The sequence below is a fragment of the Erithacus rubecula genome, assembly GCF_903797595.1.
Source record: "Erithacus rubecula genome assembly, chromosome: 6".
Lineage (NCBI taxonomy): Eukaryota > Metazoa > Chordata > Aves > Passeriformes > Muscicapidae > Erithacus > Erithacus rubecula.
In genome coordinates, this window is record NC_136688.1 from 53,686,590 (window position 1) to 53,699,871 (window position 13,282).

Below are 13,282 nucleotides of genomic sequence, written 5' to 3' on the forward strand. Positions count from 1 at the left end.
CTGAGAGCAGTGAGAAAGCATTCTTGCTGCAATCTGGCAATAGAAATGGGTAACACAGTGATTGCCATCCCCATGCCCAGTGCTGTGCCACTTACTGCCCTCCCACACAATAACAAATGTACAGTTCAGGCTACAAGTCATTAAATCCTGTGCTCCTGGAGTCCCATGGCAAGAAGGGAATTTCATTTTGCATTTTTATGAACTGTATGTGCCTCCCTAATTTCCATGAGAATGCACAACATGTCCTGTAAGAAAAAATAATTACAAAGAAGCAACTCACCAAGTCAATTTGTTATGCCCTAAGTCCTGAATTCTCACTGAGCCTCCTTTCTCATGTACTTAACTCTTTTGTTAAACAACCACCAGTCACCAAGATCACTGCCAGGTACCAGGGTAGGCAAAAAAAGATAAAAACAACATTAATAATGTGCTGTGACTCTTCTTATAGACAAGACAGGAGTAGAAAACTGTAACATCCCTTCTGCATTACAAAACACAAACCTAAGAACAAATGTGCTATGACCTACTGGTGACAAATGAAGGCACTATAAAGCCTTGTAAGATTTCAGCTTTATTAGCATTATTTAACTTCTGAGACCATTAAAGGAGGCATATTTGATAGATGCAGCTGTGGGGACAGAATGGTTTTTGTTATGAAAGCCTGGTGTGTCACAGAAGAGAAACATTAGAGGACAAAGCCAAGAGCTGTACAGCTTGGGAAGAGCAGAAAATATGAGGTTAAGGCAGTCAGTACTTTTTAACAGCTCAGATGTTACCAGAGAAAGGGCATCCATGATGGACATTGCTGGACAAGCTCCCAACTCCCAGTGGAAATGGCTGGAACAGCTGAAGAGAAATTCAGATAAAAATGTCTCAATGTCAGTGAGAGCAGAAGTGTGGCCTGATCACACTATGGGAACACAGTGAAATGCTGGAATGACACATACTGCCTTATCAAATCTGCTGTTAATCATCCTTTTATAGGCCAAAACTTTTCAGGAGACACTCCTGAGCATCCAGTAGTACCTCTTTTTCCCCCAAGAACAAACACCCATCTGTACAAAGGGCAGATGTGGACTTTTCTCTCCAAACTGTGGCAGCCAGATGTTGATAAAATAACATGATTTTTAACTCAGCACACACCTTATTTATCAAGATACAACTTTCAGAAACAAGCACTGGAACAGTTCCACTAAACACACACACCATACATTGTTCCCACAGTCAGTTAATTATACAGCTTAGTGGAAAAGCCTCCTTAATGTTGTGCACTTTACAGAAAGTATCTACATCTATCAGTGGAACAGTATGTTGTAAAAAACACTTGCCTGATTAGCTGTGTCTTCCCTTTTAGAGGCAAAAGAAAGCTCTGAATGACAAATTTTGGCCATGACCAACCAACCATGCAGCAATCAAAACCAAACATTTTTAAGAACGAAGACAGAAAAATCAGAAATTATCAGGAGAGCATCATAATAACAGATGGGCTATGTAAAGATTTTATTTTTTTATTTACAGCAAATATATTATAGTAAAAAAGGCTAACATGACTCGTGGCTGTGGAAGGATAGTATGTATGCTTACATCAAAAAGGTTTCATTTCCTTGGCACTAACTGAACCAAATACAAGGATCCAACACAAAAATAAGAAACAGAACATTTATTAGGCAATCTCTAACTGTACACATCTGAAATTGGGGTTTCAATGCAATCCAGAGTCATCAGGATGGCAGGGACTTTTTCAACCAACATGTTTAACCCTCAAGACAAGGCTGTCTGGCACCATTTAAAAGTTGCTGTACTGAACACACTGATTTTAAAGAAATGTCATAGATGATTAAGACACTGAAAATGCACTCAGCACAGTGAAGAAGCCCATTTTTTTCCTTATTTCTGTTTTTACTCCCACAATACCAGAATGTTAAAAGGCTCCATGGCAGATAAACTGGATGCAACAGCTGGAGGGTTTTGCCTGTCAAGCAAAGTGACTTGCAGCAAGAGATGTGCTTTCTGCAACAAACCCAATGATACACAGCTTGTGTGGCTTCAAGGAAGATGATCTAAGAACAACAAATGTTGAAGCTTTATAAGCTCTTTACATCATAATCAGAATCCTCAGAAAAGCAGGATCCAAATTACTCCAAGTGAATTCGGGCTTACTTATACACAACAAAATTGTCCAGATACATCAACAGTAGTAAACAGAGTTAATGCAGTGTTAATCCTTTTACATTTTAATGACTAGCTATAAAAACAGAAACTAGCATGTTCAAATCTGTTTACATTTCCTGAGCTTAGTTAAATGAAGAAGGAATGACATTATAAAAATCCCGGTAAGTCACCAATAAATTAAAAATGTACATAACCACTATAGCTTAAAAAGCTCAGAGTGAAGTCTGCCTATCCAATATCCTTTCTTTAGGAATTCTGTACAGAAACCATGCCATTAACTTCACCAGCAACACTGAGATGCTGTGGAATTGTAGGTCTTTTTTTTTTTTGTTCTTGCTCTTCCAGCAGATTGCCTGATGGCCTTTCCTAATCAAATCATATGAGAGCATTCAAAAATTGCAACCCTCTGCTTGCAGTGCACAAAACAATGTTCTCAGCAACACAATGTACTACTAAAACTCCAATTTCCTAGCTGCAGTTATTTGGGTGGGCTCTCAGCTCCCACAGCATCACTACTCTGGCAGCAGGTTTGGTATCCTTTGGGGGAACAAACCAGGAGAGTGAAGACCCTCAGCAATATTCATCCTAGCAATATTCATCTTAGTGGTTTCTTTAAGAGCCAACATCTTGCATCTGAGAAAAGCACTCGACCTACATGAGTCATACACATGTTTATTTATGCATGTTTATTTCCTGCATAGAGAATACTGTGTACCTTGGAATAAAACCCAAGCCTTGAGAATATACTGAGAGTATATTTGTAGCAGTGCTATGGAAGATTAATTCAAACCCAAACAATCAAACTGAACGGTCTCAAAGTCTTGCAGAGCACAAACTTTGATAAAACAAACCACTTTTTAAAAAAACTGTCTGCTTATAGCATACTTTTATTTTATGGTGTAGATAAAAGAGAGGTAGAAAGGTTTATCTCCTCAGTATCAGTTTCTGTGCAGTATTTATAAAGTATCAGAGAAAAAATCTATAGCTTTTTGGTGAAAATGCCAGCTTTTCTCCTAAGAATTATATGGAATCTCTTCTTTCCACTTAAGTGCTGCAAACTAAGTAACTGGAATCTGGTTCAGATGAGCTATTCTTTCCAGTAGCCTCACCACACCAATTTTGTCACCAAGTTCTGCTTCCAAGAAGTCATTACAGAAATACTCCTATTCAGGGCTCAAAAATTCCTCACAGATACAACCCACCAAACCATATTTACCAGCCAAATAGTATCCAGTCTGCTCCTAAAAAAAGCACTCACTCTTGCTCCACTTGCATGATCCATCTCATGCAAGCTCCCAAGAGGGACTGAGAGGAATGGAAGGCCCTGTGGTCCTTCCCCTCTTTGGTGATGAGCTCACATGTGAGCACCATCATCACCCTGTCTGGCAGAGCATCCTGAGGCAGCTTCTCTTCCTGCCACCATCCATTCTCTGCAGCAGGAGGATGGATGGTGCTCCTCACAACAGGCAGGAAGGAAGACCCAGCCAGGAGACACAGCTGAACAGAAACCATGCTGGTAAGATAAATATCCATCTTTCCCTGGTGTTAAGACAAGCTTGCAGCACTACAGTTTTCATGATTGTCAGCAGACAAGGGAGAGAGATGGAAACATCAGCTGCAGACATCAAGATGTGATCCAGAGCTCAGCACATTTCCCACGAGCTGAGAGCTGGGTCCAGCCGTGCCAGGGGAAGGCAGGTCAGAGGCACCAGGCTGGGACCCACCCACAGGGGCCCCACTCTGAGCCCTGCTCTCATGGCACTGCCAGGACTGATCTGTCTGTAAGAGAGGACCTGCCTGCTGACATTTCGGGGCACACAGGGCTGCAGCTCCAGCTTTATTTACACAGCAACGACTGTTCAAGGGTGGGATTTGAGCCATGAAAGTCAGACTGCTGCATGGTGACCTTTAATTTACCCAGAGAATGTTAAGCAAATTACATTAAATTAAATTCAGTCAAAGCAGATGCTAGCTTATTTATTAAAAAGCTCAGCTTTCTCTTTCTTTCAACTGGTTTTAGAGACCAGCAGCTCTTGGGAGCAGACCTTCTCTCTAACATAGTCAGACAAGCAGCTCCACAGAGATGGCCAGAGTGACTCTCCTGCAGCAACACCAGCCTAAAGAAGACCTGTCCCTAAGGATGCTCAGCAACAGCTCATGAGCACAGCATCTTTACCTCCTTGCTCCCTACACTTCCCACCTGACCCAGCTCTTCTCCCTCCTTCCACAAAAACTGCACCGGACTCAGTGGAAGACAACTCCTCACTGCCAACATTGCCTTCTACTGTCAGATATTTTAAGAAATCTATGAATTGATAAATACAAAGAAGTATTTACTATGTTTCAGAAAACCAGTACTGCTCTGCAAATATATAACTTGTCATTAACTTTTGACAGGGTTGGGTAAGGGAGCTTGTATACAGTAACATGGTCGCATTTACAATCCAGGTTGGAAACATTTTTTTTTGTCATTTGTATCATGATGAGACAACTAATGCTCCTGCACTCAAATAATCAACAGGCCTGTCCTTCAATCTGCTCCCTTTCAGCAGTATGCCTAAAAGCAGTCACATAAATAAGAGATGTGCTGTTTTCAGCCACACAGGCTTCATGCACAAGTCTGTTTTGTCTCTTTTCTTTTGTTCTCTGGAAACATTACCCTCATTAATTTAATTCTCCAACTATGATCCAGCAAAATAAAAATAAATTCAAGTAGGAGTCCAAACTGGTTATTGCTGGGTTACAGGCCAATGTAAACTGACCAGACCCAATGCCAACCTCGAATGCACTTTACAAAAGTAAGGATTGTTTGATTACGTTTGCTGACCATAGACAGCTTCTTTCACTATTCATACAGTTTGAAGACCAAAGATTTGCTGAGAACAAGACACAGTCCATGTCCCCTGGAAGTAAATGGAGCTAATAGCCATCATCTTCATCCATATCACAGCCATAATCTGAAACACACAAAGACAAGGACATATAAAAATGCAAATATTCCGGGTAGATGGGAGACACAATAGAAGTATTGCTTCTTTAAGGTTGTTCTCTTGCTGTGTAACTACATGGTAAATTTTGCCTTAGGCAAGCATTTAAAAAATCATAAAATCATGTTTTCGTAGGCCTAAGTTATTGCATGTATTTCAATGAAATAAAATTATTTTTAAGCATCTATGTGTAAATATCTCTTTTCACTTGTCACTAGACCCTCATTTAGGAATATTTGGCACAAGTATATATTAAATACTTGGTTTAATTTAGAGGCTAAGGTGATCAAGCCTGACTGTCACAAGTGACTTGGCACACAGTGGCTGATAAGCAGCAGCATTACATTTACAAGTAGGCATGTTTTTCACTAGACATAGGCACCAAGGAAAAAGCTGGTTTGTTTATATTATTCATGGATTTATGAGCTGAAATTGCAAGGGTTCAGAGATAGCTCAGAGTTCTCATCAACATCAAAAGAGTCATGGAACGAATCCTGACCAATGCATCTGACTCAGATCTCCCTTATCTTCTTACTTCTATGCTTGAATTTTTTGCCCAGTTTTGTTTTCTTAAACAATGCTGAGTGCAAAAACTGTGCTGTGTTTCACAAGCAAGGCTGTATGTTTCTAATGCACCAGTTTCTCTTCTGTGTGCTTATAAATGCACAGGCACAGATATGTTCTGTTGTGTAGATGAACCTATGGATAATTATTACATATGAGCACTGAGAGAAGTTGAACTTTATATTCCAAATCCAATATAGGGTAACATCTCACCCAAAGAGACAAGCAAATGTTCAGAAGTAGAATTAAGTGAAATCTATAATGATTTGTGTAGAGTGGGTGAAGTTCACCATCTGTAATTCATGTAGTTATTCCAGGCAGACAGGTCTAAAATCCATGGAGAAAGCAGCTAGGAAAGAGTTATTTGTTGTGCTGAGCAGCTCTGCACACCTGCATTTGAATTCTGGGAATATTCCTTTCCTCTTTTTTTAAACTTTTATTTCTATTTTTTAACTCTAATATTTCAGCTCTGTCCTGACCAGACAGGGAGTAGTGGAATGTTCTCAGAATGATTCAAAATTAGCAACATTTACAACAAAAAAAAACTTAATGACCTTTATTCTATTTTTGTGGGAGATTTATTAATAAACACAAACCCACCCTCCCCCACATGGGTGCCTTTTCTTGGGAATGTTATTCTAATAATAAATGCAGGCAACAAACTGTTTTTTCTACGGTTCAGTAATTATTTTCCAGCAGAGAAATCAATTTAAAAGCAACAGACACTTTTGTGAAATGTATACATATTGTCCACAAAAGCTAAATGAATAGTGATAGAAAGATTTTTGCAGTAAATAACATTTCAGTAGGAAACTTATTCCCATCTTGAGTCTTCGCAACCCATAATTAGCAGCTCTTGTTTCAAAAATAATTTTGTGTATTTTCAAAGCTTAACTTCTAAAGGGAAGTTTTTAATAAAGGATAAATGTGGATGTGTTCAGCTAGGAAAACCACAGTGGAGAGGAGACTGCCTTTTCCTGCCAGCAAAGAAATGTCATTAAACCAGTGGCTTTTCTGGGTAACCCAAAGAAATTAGCACACATCTGTGCACCATACATGCACCACCAATGCCATGCCTGCACTTGGGGATCAACTGCTTCCTCCTAACATCTTCCCCAGAAACAGAGTGTGATTTGTTCTGTTTTGGGCTGGACAGACATGTCCCCAGGGCTCCTGGACAGCCTGGACATAAGGAGCAGGGAGGGGAGCTCAGGGGGTCCCAAGCACTGCTAATGGAGGGGTTACTGACCCCCTAACTCCTCAGATAATAATAAACCTAATCAAAATTTTAATACACCTAATTCTAGAAAACACCTCAGGCTTCAGTTTGTTCTTGAGAAGCCATCTTAGCCTAAAGCACAAAATGCTTTAGGAGGAGTCTCTAAAGTCAAGAAAAAGTCTTTTTTCAGACAGAACTGATTCCAGGCTTCCCAGAGGAATGGGAAAGGGCAGCAGGAGCTCTGGGACAGGGACCAGCAGGGGAACCCTGAGTGTCCCCACTCCTGCAGGAACAAATCCCAAAGCAGCAGGAGATGGAAACCTCAGCTCACCATTTCCTCCCAGTAACTGCAAGGCGCTCATGCAGTGATCTTCATCCTCTTCTACCTCCTCCTCTTCCACCTCCTCATCAGGGTTGTAAGCTACTGGGCCACTCTCCACAAGCACAGCTGCTGTTTTTTCTGCATCAGAGGCTTCAGCCTGTGCATTTGGAAAGGTAACCTGCATAAAAGAAGAGAGAACAGTAGAGTAGCTCTTCTTTTGGTCCAGTATTTGCACAGAACTTAAGCAGCTTCCAAACAAGAGGGAAAGGAAACACGAAAGCTCGTGTCCAGTGCTATAAGTTCAGCTGTTCTAATGCAAGCCTGAATGAAAGCCAGGCAAAATCACCCAGTTTTTGCTTAGTCCAGAATCAGGCAACCGAAATATCCAGTAATGGTAACAGCAGAACAAGGATTCTCTGGCAAGCACAAAAAGAAGAGAAATTTGGGAGTGAAGGCTCCTCAGTAGAGCTCTGTGGGCAAACTTAGAAACCTCTCCCACAGTGTGCTCAGCTCACATCAGGCCTATTACAAAATAAAAACGTTATTGACAATTTAATGATAGCAAAAATGTACCCTTCAAATCAGAAAAAGCCCAACATGTATTAGTTTTGACAGCTCTGGTTGGATTTATTTGGCGGCGCAATGAGCTGTGGAACAAATAGCACTCTGTAGACAGCACTTAATGTGATGGCAGAGCACTCAGTTGATAATACACACTGGCACCTGTAACATTACCTATGGAATTCATCAGAATAATGATCTCCAAACACTAACTTGGGAATCAATCATTGATGGGACCTGCTCTGTACGTGCTCCTCCCCAGCTGCTCCAAGGTTAGGCAGGATGCAGCATGGAAGAGAGAAAGGGCAACACCACAGGGGGAGAGAGGTGAATTTGGAGTAGGTAATATTGTCTTTGGTTCACTGAGGAGAGATCTGGGAACAGGGCAGGAGGCAGCAACAGAGTCTGTATCAGCAAAGCCCAGGCTCTGGTCTTTCTGATCTTTCTTCTCATTTTCATGGTGTGCTCAGTCTGGAGCTCCATCTCCACCTCTCATCCAGGGAAAAAACATCACAGGAGCTTTACCTCCATCAGCTCTGCAACAGGGTACTTTCCACACCCATTCTGTACTTGGACTGTTTGGGGTTTGTACACTAGAGCCCATGGCACACAAAAACAGCCAATTAGTAGCAATTTGAAGAATCTTAAAGATTAACCATGTTGTCAAGTGAAGAATTCTGAGAAGGGAGTATTGACAGTAGCTGTCAGCAGTCAGCTGTTACCAGCACTGAGTCATCTTCCCTAGTAAGAAAGATGTTAAAGACTGGAACCACTTCCTTGGAAGGACAATGGTGAGATGCTTCTAAAAATTAATGGTCCAAAGGAAACCAAAAAACCTCAACTCCTCTGGTTCATACCATGAGGAAAGTGCCACAGTGCTCTAGGTTTTAAATTACAGTACACAACTATGTACTGCTGCATGCTCTCCAATTCCATTGGCAGCAAGGTCTGATAAAATGCTGCAGTTTATTTATTTATTTATTTATTCATTCATTCATTTATAAATGTATTCACTTGGGATGCAGCAGCTCCCAAAATCCCTGTAACTCCAGGCACTTCAGAGACACACCGTAAGAGAAAATCCCTGTACCAGAAAGTTGATAGTCTAATTACTCAAACATCAAAGCTCTTCCTGAACTTGTCATATACCATGACAGTCAACCTAAAGAATCTGCCTGAGTTTTTCAAAGTCACCCCAGGGTTTGCTCCAATAGCTCATTAATAGGGCAAAAGACACCCATTAATTTTAATAGAAAATCAAGTATTTAGATATTCGGATCAGTCAAAGACAGGTTTTCATGATTTTTTAATGCTCAAATTAATCATATTATTTAGAGGAACTTCCCTGCAGTTTATATTTCCTACCACTGCTTTTGCCTCTAGAGTGATCATATTTAGTTCATCTTGGTATAAGCAGAAATAGACACAACAATTCAAGACAAATCAGCACCGTAATATAAATGAATTTATATGTTTAAAAGTATCCATCTGCTGTGAAAAAGTGGGTGAATATAAAGGAGCTACAATTGAGTCATTATTTTTTAAAATTGCACCATGCTAATTAAAATGTGACCTTCTTCTAATTATCATGTCCACTTCCAGACTGCTGTACTTCTACAAATGTGCAGAGTTTTCTAATGAGCATAGAAGAAGAAGTGAAAATGTATTTCCCTAGGCAGGATATCAAACTGTTTCTGAAAATCAATGACTTTTAGTTATTTTAAAAATAAGGCAGTCAAACAACACCTTTAAATAGAACTTCCTGCATTCACTTCCAGACGTCCTGGACTGGAGTTTTGCACTTAGCTTTATGTAGGGATGGGCAACTGTCAAGGGTGTTAAACAACCCAAGGGAACTGCTTCACTTTCAGAAGGGTGTCAGTGTCACACATTCATGGGCAAGAGGGACAAATACCTTTGGTATACTGAATTTTTAGATATGCAGTAGACAGTTTGATGTACACAAAATGCCTGTAAATACTCTGTACAGTGTGAAAATAATAGTGAAAGAAAGCAGCTATCATTGTTACCTGGTTTCACTCTCTGATAATAACCATGATCCCTTTGGGAGGCTCACAAAGCCACCCAAGGAGGGCTTCTGGTAATGGCCAGTTACCAGCACTAACTTTTCTGTGGCACTATTGCATCTTCAAACTAAACAAACAAAGCAAAGAGTAAGCCAGGCTGCATAGGGTAAGCTCTTTCCACACTGGTCTCTGACAGAAGCCCAGCCCACCCCTGGGGTCAGCTCAAAAGTGCATTTTGCAAAGTCCTTCTTCTCTTTGGGAACAGTCCAAGTGCTGAGGAACAGGCACCAGCTCTGCCCTCTCCTAGCTCTCCTGACCATTTATTTGACATGGATCTTTTCAGATGCTTATAGGGAGTTTTATGCTGTCCAATGAAGCATCATGAGGCTGAGCTAATGTGTCTAATGATAAGTAAGGGCAAGTCCAATCTCAGCTTTGCAGTATTCACAGTAACCAACTCCTGGCCTGATCAGACAGACAAGACTCATTTCTTTTACCCTTATCTACCACATGACCAGGCTGAAAACAGCTTGTGGGAATTTCCAAACTCAACCTGTTGAGAAGGAGAAGTGCTGGACTTTTCATACCTCTTCAGTAGCAGCCTTCTTAGCAAACTGGGTTGAAATCAAGGGTCTTAATCTGCAAAGAAAGAAAGAAAAAATGCTGAACATCAGAAAAGTTGCACAAGAGTTTGACACAGAGTATTCATTCTCCAAACAGTGAAAGCAGTTTGCTAGTGTTACATTGTGCAATTACTTTTTTAATGATTTAAGATAAAGCGCAGAGAGCCAGAAATGCCACAATAATTAACATACACATTCCCTAGGAAGCATCTGTCCCAGATCAAGGTAATAATAAAAGATGCCAGCACGGTAGCAAAACCTCATCTCAAACTGCAGCCCCAGCTTCTCCCCAAGGTCCTTGAAATAGCTGTGTTTGTCACATTTTACAAAAATCAAAAGAAAACTGATTTTTGGAAGAATGCAGACGTGGCAAGATTGGGCCACACTCTGAATACCTAGCACTGGTCTGCAATTGCTTCCCTGTATCTGATGAAACACAGAGGATAACAGTAAGATTATTCATGCAGGATACCATAATCATCACAGGCAAGATCTTAACCTCCACCTACAGAAATCATAAAAAAAAAATACAAACAGGGACCCTGTATACCTTGAATGAGAAATGACAGACAGTGAACATAAACATTTTTTAAAACTGCATCAGATGTGAAAGAGACTTGCATATTTGGGGAGAAGAGCTGGATCAGTATAACTTTACAGCTACGTGTTAAATATTATTACTTCTGAAAAACATTTCATAGTCTGTTGTTTCCTTACTGCCAAGAAGGCTGCTCTCAATCCATCATTTAGTGTTACTTTCTGGTCTCCCCTGCTCATCTAGATGTATCTAGTCACGAAGAGGATGACTTGCTTTCCACAGAAACACTGCTCAGACAGCTCCTCAAGCACGTCTTTTAACGAAGTCTAGGCAAACAACATGATGAATACCAATTTATTCCTCCAGAGATACAGTCTTTTATGATAAGCAGTATTTTACTCTCATTTTTCTCTTAGTCATTCCTCCTTAACACACAGAAACTTGTTGTTTTCCTACTTATTTACTTATTTCAAATAATCAGCAGGAGGAAACAAAACCCCAGAGAATGAGCAGGGGAGACTCAGATCATTATCTCTGATGGTGGAGACAATATTAAAATATAAAATATTGGCTAAGCTCTGAAAAGGTTCAAGAGCTGCTCATCTCTGAAATGCTTTGCAAGACCCAAAAGGCATTTCAGCAACTCAAGTAATTGAAGGTGCCTCCTCCAAGCAGATCAAAACAAAAAGCAAAGGGAATGTTTCAGGAGCCACTGAAGAATCCAGAACACATTATTCTGCTACAGATACTTCTTGTCATATTATATAATTACAAAAAAAAATCAAGAAGGAGATTCTCTTGACCTACATAAATATCTAGTACTTACAAATCCTGGTTGACTTCTGGGCTCAGAGAGAATATATTTGAAGGTATGGACACACTCCTCCCTATGTGCTCAGCCTTTTCTTTCCATTATCTAACCCCAATAGTAGTTTTCACCTCTAAATGCTGTCTAGTCCAACCTGCTGCAAGGAGCAGAGATACCTTCAACCTGACCAGGTTGCTCAGAGCCCTATCCAACCTGACCCTGAATGTTTCCAGGGATAGAGAATCCACCACCTCTCTGTGCCTCTGCCAGTGCCTCACCATCCTCATAACAAAAAAAAAAAAAAATTCTTCCTTAAATCCTGAGATTTGAGAGTACCTACCTACTCTCAATCACTGCTTTCCAAAAAATCCCCCTCTTTAGATACTTATAAACATGCATGCAGCAAAGCCAAAAGGCTGCATAGCTGGAGGATCCTAATTACCCAACAGGTTGTGTTTCATTGAAATGACTGAAAAACACCCAACACTGGTAAGAAATGGATTTTATTTTAAACCCGTAGTCATGATTATTGCAATTAACATTGTACCAAAGATAGCACCTTTTCCCTCCTGCTACCCAAAGACATCAGACCTCCCTGGAGCACCCTGAAAATATTTCCTCCCCCCAATTAAAATCAAGCTGTTGAGTAAGACTCACAAGGTAATCAGAAACTGCTGACATTTCTTTTAAAGCAAATTATACATGTGCTCACACAGTGAAGAAAACAATCACAGCTACAGGAAGCAGAGTAAACATTCCAGTTTCATTTTAATTAAAACGGTCCCCTAATGAAAATAAAAAGATTCACGTTTATGAAAAGCCTATTTGCAAAAACTTTAATGCTTCATCCAAGAGCCCTTCTCTACCATTTCTCAGCAGCAAGGGACTCTGACCCAAACTGAAATTAAAGCTGTATTTCTGTTCCATGAGAGCCACTCACAACACCCATGTCTTTGCTTCCTAACTACAAATACAGCTGATTAGGGCAATGCAGTTTCTCTCTCAGCACAGTATAAAATGCATCCCAAAGCAGTGGATCCTGTTCCTGCCATGGATGTCAGCACCTGCTGCAGGCTGGATCCAAGGGGGTCACTCATCACCTCCATGGGACAGCCCAGCCTGCTGTCCCTCCATACTATCTGCTTCCTGAAACACCAGCCACAACACTGGAAATAGGTAAAACCACCACAGAGACAAAAACTTATCTGCCTGCTGAAATAATGGCTTTGATTCAAACAACAGCTATAAAAGTTATAAATATATAACACCCTTGGCTCTCCTTATGCCCACAGAGAACCTTACTATTACTGTACAAAACCGTTTATAAGGTTTTATAGTGGGGTGTTGTTTTGTTTCTTAAATGCCCCAATGTTCTGACCTCCTTAAACCAGAGCAGCTGCTGCCACACCAGCCATATGGAGCAATAAATTACTGGCTGCCATGGCTACAGATACAGGCTCC

At 40.5% G+C, this 13,282-nt stretch overlaps 1 protein-coding gene across 1 annotated transcript in view; it reads right to left on the minus strand.

Moving 5' to 3' along the window:
- Positions 1-1,473: 1,473 nt before the first annotated feature.
- The window catches only part of BRF1 (BRF1 general transcription factor IIIB subunit), a 168,790-nt gene continuing 156,981 nt past the window's right edge, over positions 1,474-13,282 (minus strand). The window contains exons 16-18 of the mRNA XM_079308257.1: positions 10,440-10,491; positions 7,274-7,442; positions 1,474-5,129 (exon numbers count right to left, since the gene is read on the minus strand). Of these exons, the coding sequence (XP_079164383.1) occupies positions 5,092-5,129; positions 7,274-7,442; positions 10,440-10,491 (259 nt within the window). The 3' untranslated portion in view covers positions 1,474-5,091. The remainder of the gene's footprint in view (positions 5,130-7,273; positions 7,443-10,439; positions 10,492-13,282) is intronic.